Below are 26,753 nucleotides of genomic sequence, written 5' to 3'. Positions count from 1 at the left end.
TTTCAAAATCTTGGTATCGCCTTGGTACCTCTGATGCAACTGCAGCTACAGACGATTTGATAGCTCACTGTCAAAAAATGTCATTAACGTCTTGTCGGGAAATGACACGATATTTTTCAACAAAAATGCACTGAGCAACACTTATTGGTGCCATGTACTAATACATTTTGCGTGAACAAGCAGCAAAAATGTGTGCTGTCCACCCATGGCAACTACATCTACAACTGATCTTTTGTAATCATGGCAGACAAGCACACTACTACACTGTGCTTAGAGAGTCCAACAGGCAGGACTAGGTTAGCAGTCAGCTGATTCTAGTTTGCAAGGTGATATAAAATGATTAAATCAGGGTGGGAAATAAGCAGCAACCAGCCAAACGCAGTAGACAACAAATAAGTCGAATGTCACTTAAAAGGTAAGTCTTAGGCTTCATCTGACATTCTGACTCGACTCAAATGTTTTTGTCTCAGCCCTGCACAACATTGCATCAAGTTGTTCTTCATTCTCCTGTTACAGATCTGAGGCTTGACTTCAAGGACCAGACCAGTGATTTTGCATGTCTAGCGAAATCTACAAACTTAATGTTTCGGCTAATCTTTTCCCAAAGCGAGCAGTGGTATTTTAGAACTGCCATAACATTTTTCCTCTCTTTTCTCTAGCCGTTGGTTTCCATTCATTCCACGACGGTATGAAAATTAACTTTCAGAGACTTCAGACTTGCTTCACACCAGTATCCCATCACCAAAATAAAGCCCTCCACATTAGTTTTCCTAAAAGCATCAGCACTGTTGAGTTTTGATGAAATCTGGGCGGAGTTAAACAGCCCCTTCACCAGGGAAGAGTCCACGGGAAATTTGTTTTCCACCACCAGTTATCAGTTCAGTGGTTTATGAATGTTGAGGACTTCGTAAGCCGCAGAAGCAGAACATTATCGGGAGGCTGTTTCAACCAAAAATTCAACCTTTGAAAAAGGAGGGATTTTGATGACATGTTGTAAAATCTTAAGCCCCCGGATGATTTCCAAAATGGTTTGTTGCAATATAATACGTGGAGAGATTGTGGCAAAACATTCAAAATTACTGGTATAGTCCTTAATAACAAACAATGTCAAAACGCAGAGAAGCTGTGAAGGTTCATCTTAGGGTGTAAGGATGAGGAAGGATGTCAGAAAACAGTCGGTATTTGGCTGTACAGCAATCTGGTTTTGCCTCATTTCTGAACAAATGACTTACTGGAGCTCTGTGCCATTCTCTGATGGTTTTCTTGACACCATCAGGTTAAAATCTGCTTTCACAAGATCTAACGATCGTGGACTGACCAAAGCAAGCTTGAAATAAAACCAACTAATCATTTTTGTTGAAAGGTAATGTTGAGGCTTTGTCACTCATTTGCAACTCCCGCCCAACGTCCCTGTCCAAGAGGGTAAAGGAAACTGCACCAAAGTGGGACATAAACAACGGCCTCCAGCCTAATGATGGCTGATTTTTTGGCTTGTCCCCTCTACCTGCCCCTTTGGTGCGAGGCCAAAACCAATACTCTTCTACTCAGCTGGTGAGACACTGAAAGCAGGTGGTGATTTTGGAGAAAACATTTTGTACCTTGGTGTTAATTTCCCATTGGAGTTACAGCAGCTTCACGCCATGGATTCTCAGCAATGTCTTCTTGCCTCCAGACTCAGATCGATGCAAAAACCCCACGATTCTGATCCAACTGGGTAGGAAATAAACATCCGGCACTAAACTAGATGTTGGTCATTTTGCTTGTGACTGGCTTTTCTACTTTATCTGCCATTTTAGCAGGTTAACGCCCGATCATCCTGGTGCTACCTTGCATCCAAAAACTCATCTGGCCGGTAACCTGACAAAAGTGTCTCCCTGAATCCGCTGGCCACTGCGGCTGAAAACGGCGACTTCTGACCCTGAACGTACGCCTTGGTCTCAAAGGAGCCACGGTCCACAAAATGGTCTTTCCCTGCTCTGTTCAAGCTGTACAGACGATATATTTGTGTCCTTCATCCTGCTGGGTGAAATGGGACTCTCTCTCTTCCTCTGCTCTTACCACTTATCTATCAACAAACTGAAATGTACTAAAAAAAAAAATAGAATAAAATGTGACTGGAAAAAAATAAACATGTTCTCACTGATATTCTTTTTCATATGAGGTTGTTTCTGGTTTTTTTTTTGTTTGTTTGACTTTGGCTCACATTTTTTGAGAGTTCGAGAAGCAGGATGCTGGAAAAGCGAAAATCATCAAATTTATTCGCGACTGGAAAACATTAAACGCGAGTTTTAGAATATTTCAGGGGTAAGGTTGCATGATTTGTCAAATAAATTCTGACTAATAAAAATCACACTGATTTATTCAACAGAAAACTGTGACATAAGCTGATATCTAGTATTGCTCTGCAGCCAAGAGCATGCAACGTAAAAAGTATACGTTACAAAATGGCACCATCTAAAAGAACTTCTAGCATTCTAAAAACATACAAATAAATAAAATAAGACTTAAAAGTGAAGGCATCTTAAGTAGGTCCAGCTTTTGTGGTAACTAAAATTAAAACATTTTAAATGTTGCATTTTTACTTTTGTAAACTTTTAAATGAAACTTTCAAATTCTGAATTGTTCACACCGACATTAAGACAAAAAATATGAGAAAATTTGAGAACATCTGATATTTGAGGAGCTTTCATCAGTCATGCATTGCTGTTGAACTGTTCTCTTCTTCCATCGGGAACAAAACGGGATGATAATCTGACACGGAAAGATGAAATTCTATAGAGAACATCTGTGAAAAATATCAAACCACCTCTAATTTGTATTAATTGGGTGCGGATGGATACAGTTTACCAGTGTTCCTCGGCAGGGAATAGTTCCCGGTGAAACTCTTCTCAACTCAAATCACATAGAAACTACCCAGATACAGATTGTACAAGTAGTAAGTAGTAAATATATATTTTTCTGGCATTCTGGGCCAAGTGCTCCTTTTAAGCTGGGTTAGGCAGTTTTCCCAAAAAAGAGATGTGCCAGGAAATGTCAAACTTGTGTTTGTAGATAATCTGTCCATGTGAGGAATACTAAGGTGGATGCACATTTATCGCATACATGCCACCCCGAATGACCTGTAAGGGCTTAACGTGAAGTCTAGTTTTCTCTCAGACCACTTGAATTACAAAATGTTGAGAGGCTGTTGTGGAATTTTTGCCCAATGACACAAAAAAAACACCCCTACCTGAGCTTTAAGATGTATTAACACCGAGCTGTAGTACCACACAAAACCACTGGGTGGCAGCACTGAGCTCTAAAGTTAAACGCTACTCAATGAGGGAAAACAGGAAGCAAACAGCATCCCAGCGGCTGATGTGCTCACACTGAATGTACCGATTTATGTCTGAATATTTGTTTATGTCTTTCTGGCTATGATTTAAAAAGAGAGTTTGAAGCAGGCGGAAGAAAAAAAAAGATGTAAGGAGGGAAAATGGTCACTATTTTCACAAATGTTAAAAGAGGAAGAAGACAAGAGGGGAAGTGAGGTGCCAGGAGGCTGAACTGGAGGGATGAACACAGACGGCGTGAGGCTGCAACACTGAAGGTACGACAGAGATGGCGATAATTCACATTTATCAACTTTGTTCATGATATAAAGGTTGAACTGTGTTTATTATATGTATATATACTAAAGCTGCACTGAATTAGATCTCACTTATGGCTGCATCGGTTGCATTTGACCAACCTCGGCTTGCATTTTAAAGATTAAACACTTTCTGGCCTGAAATTTATTTGATCGAAAGGCTACAACTGACCATTTTCAATGTCGATTAGGTATTGATTATTTTTTTTCCAGTGAACTGAAATGTGGCAAAAAGTGACAAATGAACTTGGGAAGTGATCAGATGCTGCTTCAGCAACAACAACAAAAAAATGTAGATAAATAAAATTAAATTAAATTAAAAAAGCATGAATTTTTTAATCTAAATGCAGCAAAGGAAGACAATTTTAGTAATGATTAGTGTTTTTGCTTGATAAATGACAAAAACAACAGATTGTCAAATGATAATAAGTTAATTTTCTGTTGCATGACTGATTGATGACTCTGAAAACTTTCTTCGACGCTAACTTGGACGCCAAAAATTTCCCATCCTGACAGAAACGCCCCGCCGGCACAAAATAAATCACACACAGAGAGCAGGAGGTCAAAGTCTCATCTCTTTCCCCATTTTTTCTTCTTTTACTTCATTCATTGTTTAATGGGTACAGTGAGAGACAAATAAATACAGACAGAACAGCAGCCAACGAGAGAAGAGGAGGAGGAGGAGGGGGAGGAGGAGAAGTGGAATAAAGAGGGAGGAGATGATAAGAGTGGGGGGGTCAAAGGACGGAGGAGGAGGAGGAGGAAGAAGAGGAGCAGATTGGGAGCAGAAGTACAGAAACACAGATCCTGCTGAACTCCTACGACCTGTGCCGTTGTGATTTTACGTTTTCTAAAAGTGAAAACCGATGAAGCAAAAACAAATCCGTTCATGGTAACGCCTCGTCGCCTGAGATCTTCCTCATCCTACGAGGCCGATCCTTGCTGAATGTTAACGGCAAACTGGACGTGTTCAAACAATAATCAACCTCACCAACCAGTCCCAAATGAAAGTCAGGAAACAGAAGAAAGAAAAAAAACTCCCAGGTCAGTAAGCGGGTGAGAAGAAGATGAGAAGAAGAAAGACAATGCTATAGAAACTTCCAAAAAAATAATATGAATATACTTAAATCACTAAAAAGAATACAAAAACTGCCTTGTTGCCTTTGTTTTTTGTTAGTTTTTACTTGAAAAAATACTTTAAAAAGTAACAAATCAACAGAAAACAGTAGTGGTGGAAGATTGGACTTGATATCTGGACAGAAGACATGATCAAAAAATATAACTCAAAACCGGGAGGTGCGCTTGATTTCACTCCTGCTCGGCCGCTGAGCCTTTCAGCCCAAAAACTCAACATCTCCGTGAGTTAAATCAAGCGCACCTCGACCGTTGTGGAGACGTTTCGAACATTTCTTCTGTCTTACAGCTCCGGGGTGAACGCGTACGTGACAGGAGGGACGGGGTTCGTTTGGTTTCTGGGTTTGTTTGTTTTCTCACTAAGGGGAAGCTGGTTAGCAGGAGGGGCTGTGGATGCTGTCCCGGCCGTATTAAGACTTGTCGGCTGATTTGAGGAGGTTGTCTTTGCTCCTCCGCTTCACGTCCCAGTTGTAGACCCGCGCCATGTCTGAGGGGGAGCCAGTTAAGGAACAAGGGAGCGATGTTTCCTCTTTAACCCCCTGAAACCTTAACATGCTGCCAGTGCACAAAGGTCCCTTTATTTCTTGAAAACAGTATTTAAACATCACCACTTTGGCCTATAACAATGATTTTCTATTTGCTAGTAAGAGCAAACTCCAACAAAAATGTTTATAAATATATTTTTGAAAAAATAAAACAGTACAAGAGTAAATCAAAGTAAAGTCAAAGTTAAAAAAATAAATTTAAAAATATTAAAAAGTACAAATAAATAAAATATATAATATATACATTTATTTACACATTAATATATAAATTTATTTCAATATAAAATAAAATAAAACATTAAATAAAACACAAAATATTATTTTTTTTTAATCTAAAATACTTTCAAATATTAAAAAACGTTGGACTTTAGCATTTTTTTAAGAAATAACAGGATTTTTTTTTTTTTTTTTTGCTTAATTCTACATTATTTATATGTTATACTGGGGCTTGAAAAATAAATAAATAAATAAATGAATGAATGAATGAATGAATGAATAAATAAATGATAACTAAAACCTTGGATTAAAAGTAAACACTTGTAAGACTATATATCTCAAAGTACCCAAATACCATGAGCTGAAATGGTGTTTCTGATCTAGTGGCGCCCTCTAGGGGACATGTTGGAGAGCTGCACTTAGGAGTTCATTCAGAAAGGGGTGGCATTACTTTTGTTAATAACACATATGTTACACTTGTTTTCTTTTGTTTTTAACATGAATTTGCTGCATATTTATTGAGTGAATGCAAAAATGACTAATAATTATGAAAAAGTTCAAAAACTGCACTACAAAAAGACACAATGGCCTCCTCTCAGGGTCTTTGGCCAGCTGTGGCCCCACACTGGGCGGAAGGATACTGACTTCGGTGGTGGTGAACTGGTCTCGCAGGAAGTCCAGATCCTCCTCGAGTGACTCTAGGTTACGAGACGCCGTCGACAGGTTCTTCTCTAGGAGTGCCTGGGCCTCGTCGATGTCGTACTCTAACATGACGTTCGCCTTCGGGAAGCAAACAAGGGAGGAGGACATGTTACTTGTTTGGTCGACACTTTCTTTTTAAAGAACTACGTTTTCAGACAGATCATAAAGTAGGGTGTCTGAGGCCTAATGAGCTGGTCTGTTTTATGCAAAAATTAATCAATAGCTAAAACCTCAGGTGTACGCTGGCGTCCATCAGTTCTGCCTCACATTACATACAGATAAACAGGTCTATATTCTAACAAACAAGAAAAAAAAAAAAAAATCTTTTTTTTTTTTTAACTTATACCAGTAGGAAATGTGATTTTAATAATTCACACTGTGTTCCTGTCAAAAACCCCATTTCAGAAAATACTTCACAGCTCATATCATATTTGTTGTGTTATAACAGGTGAATGAGTACAAAAAAATAAGTAAGTAAATAAGAGGTGAACTAACAGCTGACAAATATCTTTAAACAGGTTTCTAAAAATTGCCTCACTTCCAGCAGCTCAAATGTAATTTTTTGTTATTTCAGAATTTTTTTTTTCTCCTAACGTTAGCAGCTTGTGAATCAGTTTTTAAGGCAGGTTGGCTTTAGATGAGTTTAGCAAGTTAGTGCCTTAGTCTGGGATCTAATGAAGGTTAAATCCAACTAAACACATTTCACCATTCTTTTTTTAGATTTTTTTTTTTTGACATTTCTGCTTTCTTTGAACCCGGGCCGCTGCAGTAAAGCCTACCCTCCATTATGTTTGAACAAAACCGAACATTTTCGCATTACACCACAGACAGAATTATAAAACACAAGTACATTGCATTAAAAATGGTAACTTGGAAGAGGAAAGAGTACAAAGAGATGCTTTACTCTTCTATTCTTCTTTCTCAGAGCCCCTTGTGTTGCACTTAAAAAACTCTGATTTACATCACAAGTGAATCATCATTACTGTTAGAGCTGGGACCGATCCGATCCAATATCGGTTAATTCACTCAGTCTTCACTCAGTAGTCTGATGTTTTTATGAATTATAAATATGTGACAATGCAACTTTAAGCCCATAGCCACAATGTTGCAGCACATAACTAATAATTAAACAGTTCTACAAATATATCAATAGTGTCCATATTTTTTTTATTTTTGTCTCCCAGAAATATTCTTCAAATTCAAATTAAGGTTAATTACAAGGACAATATCACTGTTTACAGTCTCAAAGGGCTTTAAAACAGACAGGACGACGCCCCCTGACAGCAGAACAGGGGAAATGGAAGAAATCTTGAGAAGATGTACATGTGGAGCTTGTGCTGGACCTTTAGTCTGTAGCTGATTGAACTGATAACAGTCGGCTAAGACAAGTTTTGTGTGGTTTACAGCCTCATGTAACCATAATATCACCACCACAAACAACATTAGAATAATTATAACAATGATATTAAAGAAAAAAGAAAAAACTGGCAGATATCCATATCGAGTTATCGGATCGGAGCTGAGAAAAGCAGACTGGTGCATCTCTAGTTATTATCTACTGTATTCTGGCCTGTTTGAAGTGCGTGTGTCAGAAAACGCCGGCGTGCTCGGGGGCTCAGTGGAGCCACTCACCCCTAGCCATAGGCAGACTTTGTCGGTGGGCGGCACCGAGGCCTTGCAGTAAACGTTGTCGGCCAACAGGAAGTGCGTCTGCATGGGCTCTGTGGTGTCCTGGGAAACAAAACGACAACGCAGGAGAGAGAATCCGAGTCAAAAGGTGTTGGTCAGTGAAACACATTTACGTGTGAGCAGCTGAACTCCAGACGAAGGATGTTAAGTCACGTCTGTACCGACGAGCGGCAGAACTTAACATTACACTCCGAGTCAGGAGAAATAAACAGATTACAGACTAACTTGATGCCATTTTTTTTTTAAAGATCTGTATCATTTTGTGTATGGTTAAGATGTTTTTAAATGCCCCGTTACTCGTTTACCTTTTTCTTCTGCATGTGTCGTAGCATTTCTAGTGTCTGTTTGATCTGAGGGATTTGGTTTTTCAACCTACAGGAGGAAAAAAAAAAAAAACAGTGTAACAGAGAAATGCATTCAGCAAGTTATTCACATATGAATGTAACAATATCTTTACCTCACTATAATTCCATACAAATAAATAAAGGTTCAATGCCAACCTCTGACAGTTCAGAATTTTCATTTTATTTCATTTCTGAGCCAAAAATAAATAAATGTAATAATAATATGATGTGGCTGCACAGCTTGTGTGATTGTGGTGGGCAAGCGCTCTTGTTTGTGTTGACTACAGATAAATGATTTATTTTTCAGCTACACAATACATATTGTCACATTTAAATGATTGATGGTATACTGAATGTTTCACCCCTTTAGTTAGACTCTTACATATCCTACCACATGTAAGTGTTACTGGAGTAATGTGTCTGTGTGTGTGTGTTAGTGTATACAAAAATAATTACAAAATAATATAAATAAACTAACTCTAATTAGACTGAGAAGATTGCATTATCCAGACCATTAGAAATAACTGAGAAATGGGCTAAATGAGGTTCAATTTCCTCTTCTGGTTGATTTCCATGTCTGGAAATGAACATGGCCTTGGCACCAGAACTGCAACTTTTAGTCAAACAATTGATTAGTTGCTGACTATTAAATTAATCTCCAACTATTCTGATAATCGATTATTCATTTTGAGTCATTTTTGAGAAGGACATTTCCAACTCCTCTGATTCCAGCTTCTCAAATGTGAATATTTTCTGGTTTCTTTAACCCTCTGTATCCTAAATATTTTTGTGGACTGTTTTGTTGGTCGATACAAAGCAAGACATTTAAGGACGTCACCTCTGTGATTGAAAGGTTAATCGATAATTAAAATAATCATTAGCTGCGGCTCAATCTGCGTGCAAAGCTGAATAACACTGCAGTGTTCAGCTGCACTGTCCTTTTACCCTGTATGTCGGCTCTTATTGTTCTGGAAGTGTTTGTGTGTGTGTGTGTGTGAGAGAGAGAGAGAGAGAGAGAGCGCACACAGCAAAATTAAACCTGTCAAAATGTCCAGATCCTGTGCACACACTCTAACTCTGATTTGCCTCTTGGTGTGAGTTTTACCGAAGTTTCTTCTGCGCCAAGTTGAGCTCCATGTATTTGTATTTCTGGTACTGTTCGTCCAGCTTCCTCAGGACTGAATCTGCCGTCTCGTTGCCCGGCTGTTTCATGAACGAGTCCACATCCTCCTGTGAAGCGGCAGAGGCGAGCAGGAACAATGAGACAACTGAGAGGTATGCACCAAATCAAGACCAAATTTTGCAGAAACGATACCAACCCTGTTGTTTTTAAGTATCAGTACCATCAACAGAAACTGAAACTATTTATGCCACATATCTCGATAGCCATACAATATGCAATATGACTACAGGTTCACACTTATTCGAAATTTTAAGTGTACCAACAGTGAAAATTAAGGCTTCCTCAAAAAAAAAAACAGCATTATGATACCAACTCGATGCAGAAAATGCAGTTACTTCACAAAATATATATATATTTTTTTTATAATCAGAGCAAACCAATCAGTATCTTAGGCTAACGCATATCATCCATACTGTTTCCTTTAGAGACATTAATAACACACATATTCATATCTAGATAACGATATGATAATGATATTTAGTTCAGGCCTGTCAGTCATGCTGTAAATCAAAATGGCAGCACATAATCACACCATCATGTTTATTGCCACAGCTGTACATTTCATACAGGGCCTTTATTCTGAAATTAGCATTTGTCTTCCTCTTTAAAGCTACAGGCCAGTTTTGCACTCATAACTCAGTGTCCTCATCCTGAATGATGTAGCCTTCATGTTCAAATACTTTAAAAGGTAGGGTTCACTTGTCACTATTTAAACAGTGTTTTAAAATAAAATAGTGACATTTTGGGAGGGGGGCATTTAAGCACCAGACATCCACAAACACAAACACAACTTACAGCTGGCACATGTGCTGCATTAATAACATGACAGTGGGTTTACACAGCCTCTATAACAGTTTTAAACCAGCTGACAACACTGATTTCCAACCAAAATGTCCTGTAAGGTGCAAAAATTCAACTAGTATTCATTAACTTGCAGTGCTGACATGTGTGCGGCAGCGTTTACTCAGGTGTGGGCTGGGTTTTTGACTTAAATACTGAACAGTGAATGCGGTAGGTAAAATATTAGAGGCGTTTATGTGCAGCAAGTTGGATTATGTGCAAAATTACTCAAAGCAAAGTAACGTTGGAGCGGCTAACGTCCAGCTAGCTTACACGGCTAACAGGAAAACGAGAAGCCGGCGTCTTAAAAAAAAAAAAAAAAAAAGCAAAGGGAGGCTCGCTAGCGTCCAGTCGAGCTGCTTAACAATGAGTCAAGTCCATAGATGGCCGTGAGCAGCCGCCTTAGCCCGCACAGACACCAGCCCTAGCCGTGCTTCGCTAACATGCTAGGCTAGGCTAGGCTAGCTGGCGGCGAGCATGACGCGCCTAAACCGACGTTGGACCCACACGCGCGGGCCTGCGGGCCACCGAACCCGCCGCCGACACCCGCCACGGACCACATGCCGCCGTTTACCCACCACAAATATCGCTTCGGGGATCCCGAGGTGCTTTTTCTTTGTCGCCTGTACGGCATTGCTGTTGTCTATGGTCGCAGCCATCTTGGAGAGAAGCTACTCCTTCCTTCCTCACAAGTTTGGGGAGGCGCCGCCACCGCCTGGCTCACGCTGGCTCCTTGGCGTGGCTGCCCCTGGTGGTGGAAGGCGGTACTGCAGGCTTTTCTCTACTGCTTTACTGCTGGTGGTAGTGGTGCTCCTGTGATTACTAGTACCACTTCTACTCCTCCTCCTCCTCCTCCTCCTCCTCCTACTACTATTACTACTAATATGAATGAATGAATGAATGAATGAATGATTTATTTACGTGTCCTGCCACTAATACTATTACTACTAGTACTACTACTGCTACTACTAAACTATTAAAACTACTACTACTGCTACTATTATTACTACTACTACTACTATTATTCCTAGTTCTCTTGCTAGCCTACTATGAGAGATGTGCAGAGTTAAAAAATAACTATCTCTGCTGCTACTAGTATTACTACCTACTACCTACTGTAGGCTACTACAACTACTACTACTTCTACTACTACTACTGCTGTACTATTACTAATAGTCTACCACTATGACTACTATTACCGGGCAGAGTTGCCAACTTTTCAAAAATCCGTGGACTGAGATTGCATGGAGCGGGGGGTGGTGGTGGTGGTTTTATATGGACAAAATCTTGTTTGAATAAAAACGCCACCGGTCAGCATCAGGCGGGCCGGCCGCGGCCTGTACCGCGCCCACCCGGTCAGGTCTGCTGGATCTGACAGGTGAGCGGCCGGTGCTGCGGTCGACTGGCGCCGCGGTAGGAGTAGTAACATGGAAGGGCGCAAGCCAGTAATTTCGCCTAGGGCGGCAACATAGGCAGAACCGCCACTGGAAATATTTTTCCTGATTTCCCGAGCATTTATATGGGCTAGGCAAATTTCAATCCACATGATAAAAATTAATCTATAGGACCACCAAAGTAAGGTTTGACTGTTTAATTAAATCAATTTAACCACGGTTGGAGGGGGTGTGCTGCAGTACGGTACGGGCGCTCATGGTACGGGCACATGCACAGTCATGCACGCAGCGTGCGAACGTGGATACAACGTAAATCATGCCGTCCTCCTGCTTCCGCAAAATAGTTTAATGCGCGCAGCGCGATTAACTGCGAGTCGCGGCATTGCACAATCAATAATCAACTAATAATAATAATCAACCAGATCCAGCACACCTGACCGGATGGAGTGGAAAAATTTACAATAGAAAACAAGTCAGATTTGGCGTGAGATTTCTCTCTCGAGCGTGAGAGCGTGAGATTGAGGCTGAATGCGTTATTGTCACGGCCAATGCGTGAGAGTTGGCAACCCTGTTACCACTTCTACTTCACTACTACTACTACTACTACTAGGCCTACTATATTACTACTACTACCACTTCTACTACCAATAATAGTAACAGTAATAGTAGTACCAATTCTTCTACTAATTCTAATACCACTACTATTGCCACGATGACTGTAATAGTAGTACTATTTCTACTACAACTACTGTTATAGTAGTATTTATTCTTATTCTACTACTACTACTACTACTAGTACTACTACCACAACTTCTGCTGCTGGTGCTATTACTACCTCAACAACTACCACTCTACAACTACTACTATTAGCCTACAAGGTCTATTATTAGTCTACTTCTGCATACTACCAATACTGCTACTGCTTACTGCTTCTGCTACTTCTACGACTACTACTAGGCTACTACTACTACCACTCTGCCACTACTAATACTACTACTAGTAGTACTAGTAGGCTGCCACTACTACAATTACTACCTTTACAATCACTATTACTACAGCTAATGCTAATACTAACAACAACAAAAAACAACAACAACAACAACAATAATAATAATAATGATAATGGAAAACACTGAAGATTTTCCTTTTAGGAAAACTTTGTTTCACACAGGAACCACAACAACAACAAGGAGATATTAACTATAATAATACATTTTACATATAGCTCTATCAATAACAGTTAAAAAATTAATAAAACACAAAGATAAATGAAGTAAGCGATGATAAAATGCAGGTGACAGCGATAAATAAAAAGGTAAAATAAAGAGATTAAGCTATAACATGACAGACTAACAGATTGCGAGTGTTCAGGCTCAGCGTGGTTTATTTATGTTAGAGCCCTGTCCTGCCTCAGCGGTGCAAAGACGTTTCCATCCGGCTGAATCCTCCAGGTGACGTTGACGTCATGACTGAGCCCGTGCTCCTTCAGCCGCTCATCCACCTGGAAAACACAAACGTTCAGTTGCCTCGCTGCCCAAAATCACATGAACGGAGGGCAGGATGGCCTCGGTGAGCTTAATCTGTCTTAATCTGGAATCAGACAGAATTCAGAGCTGCTGCCCTTCATGTTTACAGCTTCTTCTTTGTCAAGTTTCTATACCAGTGCATCAAAACACATTCAGTCATTCTGTTTTTACATTCCTTTTTAATCAGTTGATTAATTATTGATATTTCATATACTCAGAGCTAATTGCCAGTGTGTGATGCTGCATCTCTGTGGGAACAGTCGAGCTGCTTGGGGGGAGGATGAATTTTTGATATTTTTTCTTATAAATTTAAAACTTTAATTACTTACTTTAATTAATTATTAATTTCAGAATTTCTGAGTTTTTTTTTTTTTTTGGAAATTTTGTGACTTATTCCCATAATGCCATAATCTTATGATCCCAGAATTTTCATTTTTTTTTTCGTAGAGTTTTTCTCATAAATGTACAACTTTAATCTCAGAATTTTTGTGTTTTTTTCTCATAAATTTACAACTTTAATATCTGAATTTTTCTCACAAATTTGTGAATTTATAATCTCAGAATTTTCTGTCTTTTTTTTCTCAGAAATTTGTGACTTTAATCTTAGAATTTCTGACTTTTCCTCACAAATCTGTGACTTTATAATCTCAGAATTTTCAAGTTTTTTCTCATAAATTTGTGATTTTTTAAAATCACAAATCTGTGACTTTATACTCTCAGAATTTTCAGTTTTTTTTCTCATAAATGTACAACTTTTATCTCATAATTTCTTCTAATTTCTTGTTTTGTCTTGCAAATTTGCGACTTTATAACCTCAGAAATTTCCATTTTTTTCTCATAAATTTGTGATTTTTTCATATAAATTTGTTACTTTAATCTTGGAATTTCCAATTTTGTTTTTCTCCCAAATTTGTGACTTTATAATCTCAGAATTTTTGAGGTTTTTGTTCCTCATAAATTTGTGATTTTTTTCTCACAAATTTGTGACTTCATAATCTAAGAATTTTTTTGTTATAAATTTGTGAGTTTTTTTTCTCATGAATTTACACATTCAATCTCGGAAATTCTGAGTTACTTCCCTAGAATATTACGGCCCACAGCCCTGCATAACCCAAACCTGGGCATAGCGAGCTTGTCGTGGCGTTTTGGGACCCGGCTGCAGCCTCACCTGCTTCAGCATGGCCTCCATCACCTGAGGATCGTTCAGGTCACTGGAGGAGGCCGGCGAGCTCAGCGTCAGTCTCAGCACGCGCCTCCTCTTGCCAACTGTGACGGCACAAACACACAAAACAGCCGCTGTCGATAAGCCCGAGGTGTCACGCATACTGCTGTGACATTTCAACGCAGGGCTGCAGATGAACCGCCATGCTCCCTGGTTAAATGAACCCTCTCTAATCACCTGTGTAGCAGATGAAGTGAAGCTTTCTGGAGCAGAGGATGTTGTACCATTTTCCATGTTCGGTGGTCTGTCGGACGCAGTTCCGTGTGGGATCGTCATCGTCATAGTGGGGACCCCAGTTTCTGAACGTGGAGTCAGTGCCGTCGGACCACCTCCAGGAGTCCCGGCGTTGGTCGGTCCGGCTTCTCATGTCAGCGCGGTCCTCATGCACCTGAAGATCTGACGGCAGCAGAGAATGTGGACGATTTTAGTCTGGCCTTTCAATAAAATCTATTTATTTATGTTTTATATTTTATAGATTTTATTAATTTTATATTCCGCCTTTGATTCCTTGATTGATTGATTTGATTCCTTTCATCGTCCATGCCTCTTTCTTTCTTTCTTTCTCTTTCTTTCTTTCTTCACATTGGATGGTTTCACCCCTTTTTAGTCTCTCTCCTTCCCTGTTTTTAATAGCCTATCTTTAATTCTTTAATTGTTAATTCTTATTCTTTTCTTATTCGTTTTTCCCCTTTTTGATCTACCCTTTTGTATGTTTTTATTTTTCTCTCAATTTTTATATTCGACTCCCAGTTTTACCCTTCCATGCCTCTCTTCACCTCTCTTCTTTTTTTACTTACTTTTTTTTTTTTTAACTTTTTGTCAGCTGTTTAGAGTTTTTATTTTTTATACCTTACCTTTTTTTGATTACCATTTTATTGTGCTGTCGTGATTTTTCATCAATTTATATAGTTACCAATTTATTATATTATATTATTTATTTATTATTGATACTGAGGCTATATACCTTTTCCTCTGTTCCTGTTTTATTGAGTGATTTATTCAAAATCAGAATCAGAAACACTTTATTGATCCCTGATAGGAAATTGGATGAGTTGCAGTTGCTCAAATTCTCATGAGAAAATGTGCGTTAGAAATTTGTAATAACAAAAAAAAAAAAAGGTAGGCAGGTGCATTATGTAAAAATATGTGCATTAATCCTACAAAAAAAAAAAAAAAAAAAGTATTCTTATGTCCACCATAAGTCTGACTGATTGATTGATTGACTGGTTGATTGATTGATTGATTATGGCTCCAGGTCTTTGTTCCCTGTTTTGGACGGTGCAGAGACACCACAGCAGTGTGTGTTTTGGCCACAAGGATGGAGACAATAAACACATATTTACATACACAAAGGACTGATTTTACAGATGACCACTTTAAAGAGGAAACAGAGATTTACCTTCATCAGGGGTTGTCTTCTCCTCCTCTTCCTCTCTCTTCAGGCCGATCCAGGCGAAGCTTGACGCTTTGGCATCAACAATAACTTTGTTGACCCTCTCTACGTCCTCCTTGTTCTTCACTGTAACCAGGTCAGTGAACTTCTCCCTGCAGTGTCCCTGGGCATTGCTCCAGTTTTTTTTCTCTTTTATGAAGTGAAACTCGACGGTGAGGCAAGACGAGAGCACAGACAGCCCTGTGCGAAACCGTGATCCAACATGAGAGTGCCACCATTTGGTTAAAGAAATACACTCAGTGTCCACTTTATCACCTCCACCTGTCCAGTCTAATGCAGTTCAGGTCAGCAGCTCTGCCATAAATTCTACCTTTTAACAAAGTTTATAATGTTCAGTTTTTGTTGGAGAATGTGTAAATTTAATTCTGTGTTTATTATTGAGGTTGTAGTTTGCAGAGTTCTTGTACTGGACTGCATTATAATGAGAGGTGTTTCTATTTTTTTGTCCTCCCCATTCATATACAAAGAGGGGGGACAAAATAGTGGAAACAGCTGTCAGTAAAATGCAGTCCAGTCCAACAGCAGCACTAACTATGAGCTCAATGCCAAACATAGAAGTGAATGAACACCCCTATTACTGTGACAACAAGAAAAGCTGAGCATTACAGGCAGCAGGAAAGGAAACTTTATGACGCAACCGTTGGATTGGGTTAGATTAGAAAGGTGGACCTAATAAAGTGGCCACTGTGTGTGTAGATATGTATAAATATATATGTTCAAAATATAATGTAAGTTTTTTTTTTTTTTTTTTTTTTTACAGAATAGTCAGAATCATGAGATTTTTTATTTATTTATTTTTTTAAATAAGAGGCTGAATGGCTGAATGCAGTGATATTTTCACTTGCCTTGTGGTAAGTGTATATATTTCTACAATTTATTTTAAATATTGAGGGGATTCTTGTCATTTTCTAAAAGATAATATTTTATCTCTCTGCTGAAAAATAAATGAAGTGTCTGCTGTACTTCTAGGGGTACGTCATAGGGTTGGAAAAAAAAGCTCCCTGTAATGTTGAGCCTGATATTCTGAAAAAGTTTAAAGTTTAAAAATAAAACTTAAAGTTAAATATTAATTAACTTTTTATTTTAATCTTAACTCTTTACCACCATTTGGTACTGTAAATCAAATAGACTCTCCAACCTTAATGCATGGATGTTTTTTTTTTTTTTTTTTTTTTAAATTATTTATTATTATTTCTATTTAGTTACAGTATCTTACAAAATAAAATTTTATTGAATAAGATGTCAATAATTTAGAGATGAAGATCGACAAATTTCAACTGAGAATGAATTATTTACCAAAATAGCCATATCAGTTTGGAAGTGAGAGGTCATAAATCCATAAACTGTAAATGGTGGTATATAAAGTTATAGACCAAGAGCAATCACTCTTTTTGCCTCTGTCTCTCTCACTGACAGACAGACAGACAGACAGACAGAGACACACACACACACACACCTTAATCACAGGCGCATATAATGCCTTAATAAATGTACTAACCCCAAACGCAGAGTGTGATGAGCCGCCGCCGCTGCATCGTGTGTCTCCTCTCTGAGCTCTGAGCCAACCTTCACCTGGCCTTCAAGGTCCATACCCATGAGTTTGAATGTTCAAGCCATTTATTTACCTACATTTTACATTGCATCAAACCATTTTGCAAATCATGCAGGGGGCGCTAAAAGACTTCACAACATGTAAATGAAATCCCTCCATTTTCAAATATGAATTTTAGGTTGAAACACAAACCTTCTGATTTTCACAGCAGCAGTTTGTGTTGTTCTGCATGAAGGCGCAGAGGTGAGGGATGTCATCTCGGGAGCCACATGAGCATCAGGAAACCGGGATCAAACTCCCACCTGAGACTAAAGTTAGTGAGCAAGCGAAGATGAGCGGCTCAACCCATACCGCAGCTTTGTCAGCGCCTTTGGTGTCTGATACTGTCGCCAAAAGACAACCCTTGACTAACGTTAACCCTAAAAAGAGTGACAAGGTGCAAAGATTTGTGGTCAGGGTGGCTGGCGGGCATGTAAACCACAGGATCCTCACACACAAGACGGGAGTTCGATTCCCATTTCCAGGTAGACTTTTCTTGTGCGACAGAGACTATATCCAGTATCCTTGTTGTTTCCTTCCCTGACCTTAACCAAGGTGTTTGGTTGCCTAAACCTAACCCTCCCCCTAACCTTAACCACGTATGTTTTATGCTTAAATCTAACCTTTCCCTAACCTTATCTAAGTGTGTTTTTGTGCGTAAACCTCAACCTAACCTTTCCCTAACCTTAACCAAGTGGATTTTATGCCTAACCATGTGACACTGACAGGTGATAAAAGCAAGAAAACCCGATGCATCTCATCCTGAAGCCAAAGGGTGTTTTTGGCATCGCTATCAGGCGTGAAACGGGCGTGACAAAGCTGCAGTATTTGGCGACCTGAGAAAGAGAAAGAGCTGCAGCTGGGCAAACATGCAACCTCAATGCAGAAAGGACCGGGGCTGGGATCTGAGCCAAACCAGGACCTTTGTGCTGTGAGGTGACAGTGCCAACCCTTGACTCTAACCCTTGAAATGCAGTCCATTTACATCTCAGATAAAAACACGCTTGTCCTTTCTTTGTTTTGGAGTAGTCCCCATAGAAATAAAGAGCCTCAGTTTCAGAGTGGCTTGAATGAGGATTAAAAATTCTTGACCACAAGCCCCTTTTTTCCTTGTTAAAATGATAAAGTCAGGCTATTGCGTTTCTGTGTTTACAGTTTGTCAACATAGATGTTAGGATACACACAAACATAGCTGGTGAGATAGTAATGCAAAGTAGATGGAAACAGCGTCTATCAAGACTGATGCAAAAAGTATGTAAACTAACGTCGTCACTGACAATGACATCTGACATGAACTCTCGCTGAACACATGCGATAGGCCGACACTGAAATTTACTAATGTGTTTTTCAAATATGGAATTAAATATCCATATGTAAAGTGTAAAAACAGGAGGTGCACCAGGCATTGAGGTTTAGATACAGCGCTATATTTATTACACTGAGATGAACTCCCTTTCACAGATTGGACCCTTTGTTTTTGAGAGGATATTAAATAATGAGCTACAGGTACAGTAATACCCATTTTATCACAAATGTATACATAGCATTTTCTCAATGACCACTTAAAAACCCATTAACGTGATTTAGTAAACACATTATGGAGCCAATCAGAAGGAAAGTCATATTCTTTGAAGGTTAAGATCATTTTATTGGTCAGTTCTGCATAATTAAACCAGACTTTTAACAAAACTTCTAACTCAAGCTGCTTTCGTTTAATTAAAATTGCTCCACAGTCATTAGCGATTCACGGATCATCCTGTCACATCCGTCACCCAGGATCTGTGATATTTACTGCACAGTTAAAAATGATAAAATGAGGTGTTATTCTGTATTTGGAATTAACATGCGAGTCTTTCCCTCCTCCACCAAACTTTACAGCTGGCACAATGCAGTCAGGCAGATACTACAAAAAGTATTATGGATTAAACTTATATTACAATAATAAGTATGGGTTGAAGAATAAACACTCTTCTCTCTGCTGTAAAACAAATCTCTAATTTAGAATAGAATAGAATAGCAACAGTCCCACAAGGGGCAATTCGTATGTAACGTCCTCATCCAACAACAGTAGCAACACTATCCATGCCAAGCACAGTCCAGTAAAACAGACAAGTAGGTCGTTAAGTTATGGCAGATAATATTTAAGTATAAATACAAGAAGAAAGATATCAATCAATAAATAAATACAGGAGCATTTTGGAGCAAGCCTTAACTATGCTCTGAATGCTGTTCATATCTTTAGTGGATAAACAACCAAACCAACAAATAAAAGAAAAAGTTAAGAGACTCTCAATAAAAGAACTATAAAAAGTAGTCAAAATTTTCCCCTTTAACATTAAAAGAATTCAGCTTCCTCAACAGGTACGTCCTCTGTTGACCTTTCTTGACAATAGACTCTGTATTAATTTCAAACTTAAGTTTGCATTTAACAAGTTATTTAACCTCATATTGAGTCTTAAAATCTTGTTTCTCTTCAATCAAGGCCAAAAAAAAAAAAAAAAAAAAAAAATCTAAAAAAAAATCAAATAATCCCACTTGTTTCCAGTGCAGTTTCACTTGTTTTAGGATTTTTGATTAACATCATCCCACTAGTATAAATCTAGTGAATCATTCCACAAAACTCTGGAAACATGTTTTGTAGCACTGGAAAAAAGTGGGATTATCTCATCCCACTGTTGAAAAACAAGATTTTAACTGAAGTGAAGATGAGACTAAATTTCATTCAATGGACATTTTGGTTCGTCGTTTATGTTTGAAACTGTTAATGCATTGTTGTCTTTGACAGGAAGCTTCCTCCAGCTCAGTTCCAAGTCTTTAGTCCACCCGTAATCTCTCAGTGTCTTCTCCACCTGTCCAACAGAGAAGGGAATTACAATGATTAATTCCAAAGTGAAATCTATGACTCAGTGGCCAGCTGCAGGGATGAGATAATCCCACTTGTTTCCAATGCAGTTTCACTTGTTTATGGATTTTTTTTTTTTTGCATGGAACAAGTAAAAATCGGCTGAAACAAAGCAGAGGGAGGCAGATCAGACACTAGGATCAAGAAAATGACACTTGATTAAAAAAAAATTCTGGAAACAATTTGATTTGTGTCAGAGACCAGCGGGATTATTTCATCCCACTGGTAGATCATATACCTTATTTGATGAAAAACAAGATTTTAACACTGAAGAAGAGACTCAACTCATGTGAGGAGTCACTGCCCTGAACTCCATCAGCGAGAAACCTTTTTTTTTTTTTTTTTTTTTTTTTTTTAATTTTCATGGATTTTCATTTGCATGATCTAAGAAAGATAAACCCTAACTAAAACTAATGCACAGCTAAATAACAGCTAAATAACAACCAACCCCCATATTAATCAAATTTCCAGGACCAAACCCATCAGGAAATTTGTGTTTTTGTATGCAAGCAGATTGGTGCTTAAAAAAGGCCCAAACTCCCTGAACAATATCAAGACAGTTGGGCTGTAAGTTAGCCTTTATATTCTATTTATATTTTATATTTTAAATGACAAAATATACATTTATTAATGTTTAAGACCTTTGGATATTTAATATTGTTGCATGTTTAGCATCAGAAGTAGTTTCTACTCGACAAGCTATAAAAAAAAAAAAAAAAAAGTCAAAAAGGTGATTTAAAGTGAGACTCACTGATTGTAAGTAGGCCTCCATCACGGCAGGGTCGCTCAGATCTACAGAGGACGTCAGCTTCATTTTTATCACCTGCAGCTTCACTGCTACAGATAACAGGTGAAGAAACAGTTAATTGATATCTGTAAAACAGAAGATCCAGTCTGTATAGGTAATATAATTTTGTCACCCAAATATCTATGTACTGCTCTTTAACATGGAACCACTGTCTGTTTTGATTCTTAAATTGTGCTAAATGTAATTTTGCAAGGGGAGGAGTTTTATTATTGGTTTTGAAAAAATTGAAATCACCACCCATTGTGCATTAATGTCGGTTAAAACTAAGAATTGGCTTATATCATTTGACCCATGTCTGATGGCTTGTACAGGGTGTCCGCAAAGTCTCTTTACAATTTAAAAAATCCATTACAAAAGCAATTGATGAGATATGTTAATCAGATTTGTTCTATGTACTCAGTGGTTATCAAAGTTTTTAATCACATTGCATTTGTGTATTTCAGGTACCCTGTTGATGAAATAGGTTCTATTAAATAAACCCCGAAAAAATGGCTACTCCTCAAGAAAAGGGACAATGTGGTGGATCGGAAGGGACAGCCCAATTCTCTGGCCACCTCGTTCACCAGATATCACTCCCCTGGACTTCTTTCTACAGGGTTCTGTTAAATATATGGTGTATGGAACAAAGATATGGGATATCATCGACCTGAAGCAAACGATCATTGATGCCATTGCCACCATTAATGAGGCTCTGCTACAGTGAACATGGCAAGAAATCGAGTACCGCCTTGATGTGCTTTGTGCAACTAATGGTGCCCATATAGAGGTGTATTAAATGAGGCCAAAAAACTTCAGTATCTACTCCTCATTTTGTAATAATTTCCACAGATTTGGCTATTTGTTTGCTTTTGTAATAAATTTGTTAAATTGTAAAGACACTTTATGGACACCCTGTATATCTACATTTACAAATTGGACATTAAAGTGAAAATTTGGTCCATTAAATCCTTCCCTGTCCTGAGAATGGGAGCTTCATGGTGAATGTTCTTTTCCAAAATGAATGAAGTAGATAGAGATCAGTAAGCGACATGATTTTGAGTGGCGACACAAAGCTGAAAAAAAAAATGTTTTAAAGGATGCGTAACAGCACTCATTTATTTGGGATTCTTATCAGCGCTCAGTCCAGCCTTCTTGCTTCCAAAATGGTGGAACTACTTTCTCTCCAAAAACTGCTGCTGCATCATATTCCCATATTCGATACAGTGGTATTGTAGGGGATATTATAGTCACTATAAACTTGTTAGGTCAACTATAAGTCTCATATACAACCTACGGTGCTGTAGTTTGAATTTACAACCTGACAGAATGTCAAAGCGTGTAATAAACTCGCCAGTCCACTGCCAGTCTGGCGTAACATTTGAGCATGTGTGAACATTAGCTTGTTAGCTAATCGTTAGCTTGTTATCTTCTTAGCATTGACTAATCATTGGCTCGTTAGGTAATGTTAGGTAAAATACTTGGTTAAGGTGACATTACGGTTAGAATAAAAGCGGCGGAAATTAGTTTCCTTCGCAGAGTGGCCAGGGTGAGGAGGGTGGACATCCACGAGGAGCTCATATAGTCAGGACGCCTCCTGGTGGAGAAAAAGTTCCAAGCACGGCCACCTGAGAGGAGATCCCGGGGCAGACCCAGGACACACTGGGGGGATTATGTCTCTCAACTGGCCTGGGAACGACTTGGGATTCCCCAGGAGGAGCTGGTGGATGTGGCCTTGGAAAGGACCGTCTGGACGGACCTCCTTAGCCTGCTGCCACTGCGACTCGGTCCCAGATTAGCAGCAGAAAACAAAATGAAGATAAGACTGGGGTTAGGGTAGGGGTTAGGGTTAGGGTTAGGATTAGGATTAGGCTAAGGTTAGGGTAAAGGCTATGAAAGTTTTGCTTGGACGTGGATTTGAGCTCCGGTCTCCCACAGGGTAGTGTGTGCTTGACCCATCCGCCACTCCTCCTGCCTCCTTTCACCGATTCTGTTGTTCCCTTTATACAACATCACATCACTGCTCTTTCATACAGCTGTGCCATTTTCTCACAATGTCACACTGCCACGCTTTCCTCTGGTGGACCAGCGGCTCTTGCCTTGATACTGGGCTGATGTGCTGCTGCTTGGTGATTCTGCGGCAGAAAGAAAGTAGTTCCGCCATTTAGGGAGCCAGGAGGTTGGGCAAAAAAAGTTGAAATTGAAATGAGAACAAATGTGTGCTGTTGTGCATCCTTCAAAACAAATTTTCAGCCTGGTGTCACCGCTCAAAATCATGTTGTTTTCTGTGCAGTATCTACTTCATTCATCTTGGGGCAGACCACTCCTGGTGAAACTCCTGTTCTCACAACAGGGAAGGGGTTAATGGGCCAAGCTTGGTGGAAGTATTAGACTTGCATGGAGCAGCAAATACAAGGGCATGGGTAAGAACCTGAAAAATTACTTTAAGTGCATGAAAACCTTTTACCCTCATAGCATAAAAACGGATGAATCCTGGAGCAATCCAAGTTACGCATTCCAGGAGTATCTGCAATGTGAAATAAGACACAATCTGAAACCTCGTTGAGGTTGGGCTCATCAGGCTCCCAGAATCTGAAGGAGGATTCGCTGCCATCCGACCACTTCCATGAGTTTCCATCCAGACCGATCCAGACCTGATTTCCTAACTTAATCTCCTGCAGCTTCTCATTTTCAAGCTTGTCGCGCACTCTGGCCAGGCTGGTGTAGTTTGTCATGCAGTAGGTGTTGGCCTCGGTCCAGGACATTAGTTTCTTCACCAATATGAATCTTTCTGAAGTCTGAGTTGCTGCACCTGCAAATAGCATCAGCATCAACAGGTTTAATCCTCTTTTATCTAGTGGATATTTTTATTACAATTTTCACTATTCTGTTCAGGTTACAGGTCCCATTCACGTTAGAGCTAATCTAGTGGTTATTCCTCATTTTAGCATTTAATCAGGTCAAGTATACACTTCAATTCAACAATTCAAGAGTAACCAAATGCCAAAAAAAAAAACACAAAAAACCCCCCCAAATCTCTGTGAAACCTGATCTTTAATGGTAAAAAGCTCGAGGGCATTCCATGTTTTGCCAGCTGAGTCAAAAGGGTTGTCACTTAAATTGACCTATGGCGCACTTTCAAACATCAAACAGGCCTATAAGAAAACATTGAATAACAAAAATGCTAAACAGTAATTCACAAACAATATCTATGGAGTATTTCAGGAATGTGGTTTAACAATCCCTGAACTTGACCCTGAAAACGGAGCGGAAAGTTTTCAGTTTCAGAACAGCTGGTTACAGTGACTACGTTTACATGCACGCCATATTCCGGTTCGGGTCAATATTCCGGTTAAGGTAATTGCGCTGCGGCAACTGGAATATTCCGTTTACATGTTACTTGGCATATTCCCGCGTTTTGGCGTATTCCACGCTCTTATGTAATGCGACACTCAACCTGCGGGGGGCAGCAGTACGTGTATCGGCATCTGGTCTGCTGGAAATACAGAAGAAGTCTTCTTCTTCTTCTGTCGCTATTTCTGTGTTTTCTCCCATCGATATCCTCCATGATATTGAAGTCTTTCATTAGCTGAAGGCAGACTGCAGTCTCCTGGCTCTTGCTGCTGTTCATCATGTCGTTTTCCCCACTTGCAGTAACCATAGCAACAAAGATGCCCCAGGATTCATTGCGAATCGAGCGTGTGCAGACGTACCTGAATATTCTGGTACGGGGCATTTTCCGACTAAGGTGTTTACATGCCTCAATATTCCGGTTGGAACAGGCACATGCCAGGGGTCTGATTCTGAATTCTCTCCAACTGGAATATGACCTTAATCTGGTTCGGTGCGTGTTTACATGACTCGTGCGCAACCGGAATATTGCGGATATTCCGAATAATACAGGAATATGGTGTGCATGTAAATGTACTCAATGAGTTCAATCAACTACATTCACAAAATAAAAGCCACACATTTCTGGTCGGAAGGAGGAAGACAGGTACTTTTAAATATTACACTGTAAAAAAAAACCCGTTGTTTTTACGGAAAAAAACTGGCAGCTGTGGTTGCCAGAATAATATTGTAAAAAATACAGCAGAGTGTAAACCACATTACTGAAGCAACTGTAAATTTTACAACTTAAAACTGTTATCATTTACAAAATAACATTTTAAAAATGACATGCTGAACTGGTAAATTCAACATCCCTTTTAAGTCAAATTAGCATGACCATGCCGTTATTAAAGCCATTTTTTTCTGTACAATTTACATGTGGTGGTTGCTTATTTTACATCTAATCCCATTAAATTTCACTGAAAAACTTCAGACAAAAGGCATTATTAAACAGTAAAGGCCTCATTATAAGATAGTAATTTTTACTGTTTTTTCCTGCTAATTTTATTAAAAGGTTGTGTATTTTGTAATATTAAAAGCATTGTTTTGTAGTGAAATAAACATCTACATACTATAACTGAATTAAGACTCACAGGCACAGACACAAACGCAAACTCTGACACAACGTCAAACAAAGATTTTCATCTGTAATGTTTACTGTTAAAACTTAAAGAACTAAGCCACCTAAAGAAAACTTTTTGACGACTGATTGACCACTTCTATATTTTATGGTTACAACTGCACTTTCTTATGTTTGGCTTTTACCAGAAATGTGTAGAGAACTATACCCTGTGGTATGGAGCAATTAGACCTTTTTAAAAATCAAGTACAATACCAACTCGTTATTTTAATATTTTATTAATTATTGCAAAGTTATGCAAAAATATTTTCAGTTTTGAACAGTTGTGTGTATTTTGTTTGTCTCAACATCAAACTAAGGAATTAAGTATTCCTTTCCATTTTTCCTCAAAGGAAAAACAAACAAACATTTGAAATAATGCCTCGAATATGAAAAAATTCAATTGCAACAACTATAACCAGTCTATAACGTATTTTTATCTGTAACATTTACAAATAAAGCTTAATGAACTAAGCATGAAGAAACCTTCTTCAATCAGGGTGAGGATTCTGGGGTTGTAGACAGGAACTGTCGCTCTTCTCCACTTCGGTGCCTTCTGTGTTGATGGTGGAAAAGCATCTTGGGAAACAGAAGAAAACAGACAAATATGTAATGAATGCACTAAGACTCACAGACATACACAGACTCAGACAGACAGACCCACAGATACACACAGGTTCACAAACAGAGGCAGACACTCATAGGCACACAAACGCAAACTCTGACACAACTTCAAATATTTTCATCTGTAACGTTTATTGTTAAAGCTTAACCCTCTGTTACACCTTGACACATTTATGTGCCACACAAGGTCTGAGGTGACAATATTTGTGTGTGCGCGTGTCTGCTGTGTGCGCGTTGCACTGCTTTAAAATGAGTGAACTCAGGACCTTCCTCAGCATGAATAAGTTTGAATAAACTAAAAATAAACTGAAAGTGAAAAATCATGTTGATTTTTTTAATTGACACTTTGAATATTGAACAGCTTTATTTTGATTAGCATGCAAAAGGAGGTAGTATATAATGTATAATTATAAAAATAACAATGCAAAAAAAAAAATCAATGTTGCTGCTAATCTTTCACATATAC

General features: G+C 38.8%; 2 protein-coding genes across 2 annotated transcripts; both read right to left on the bottom strand.

The window, feature by feature from the left end:
* Positions 1–4,189: 4,189 nt before the first annotated feature.
* On the bottom strand, positions 4,190–11,025 carry vbp1 (von Hippel-Lindau binding protein 1). Its single transcript, XM_030076777.1, has 6 exons — positions 10,860–11,025; positions 9,364–9,488; positions 8,220–8,286; positions 7,858–7,956; positions 6,165–6,303; positions 4,190–5,249 (listed from the first exon to the last, which is right to left on the bottom strand). Exons 1-6 carry the CDS (start codon positions 10,938–10,940, stop codon positions 5,173–5,175), a joined length of 588 nt encoding a protein of 195 aa, XP_029932637.1. The 5' UTR covers positions 10,941–11,025; the 3' UTR covers positions 4,190–5,172.
* Positions 11,026–13,040: 2,015 nt separating this feature from the next.
* Positions 13,041–23,933, bottom strand: LOC115376201 (C-type mannose receptor 2-like). Its single transcript, XM_030075693.1, has 7 exons — positions 23,621–23,933; positions 21,121–21,206; positions 20,199–20,316; positions 15,823–16,056; positions 14,601–14,819; positions 14,370–14,467; positions 13,041–13,176 (listed from the first exon to the last, which is right to left on the bottom strand). Exons 1-7 carry the CDS (start codon positions 23,916–23,918, stop codon positions 13,063–13,065), a joined length of 1,167 nt encoding a protein of 388 aa, XP_029931553.1. The 5' UTR covers positions 23,919–23,933; the 3' UTR covers positions 13,041–13,062.
* Between the last annotated feature and the right edge of the window lie 2,820 nt (positions 23,934–26,753).

This window comes from Myripristis murdjan, chromosome 18, assembly GCF_902150065.1.
Source record: "Myripristis murdjan chromosome 18, fMyrMur1.1, whole genome shotgun sequence".
NCBI classification, from domain to species: Eukaryota; Metazoa; Chordata; class Actinopteri; order Holocentriformes; family Holocentridae; genus Myripristis; species Myripristis murdjan.
Note: the sequence above shows the minus strand (reverse complement) of the source record. Positions and strands in the feature narration are given on the sequence as shown.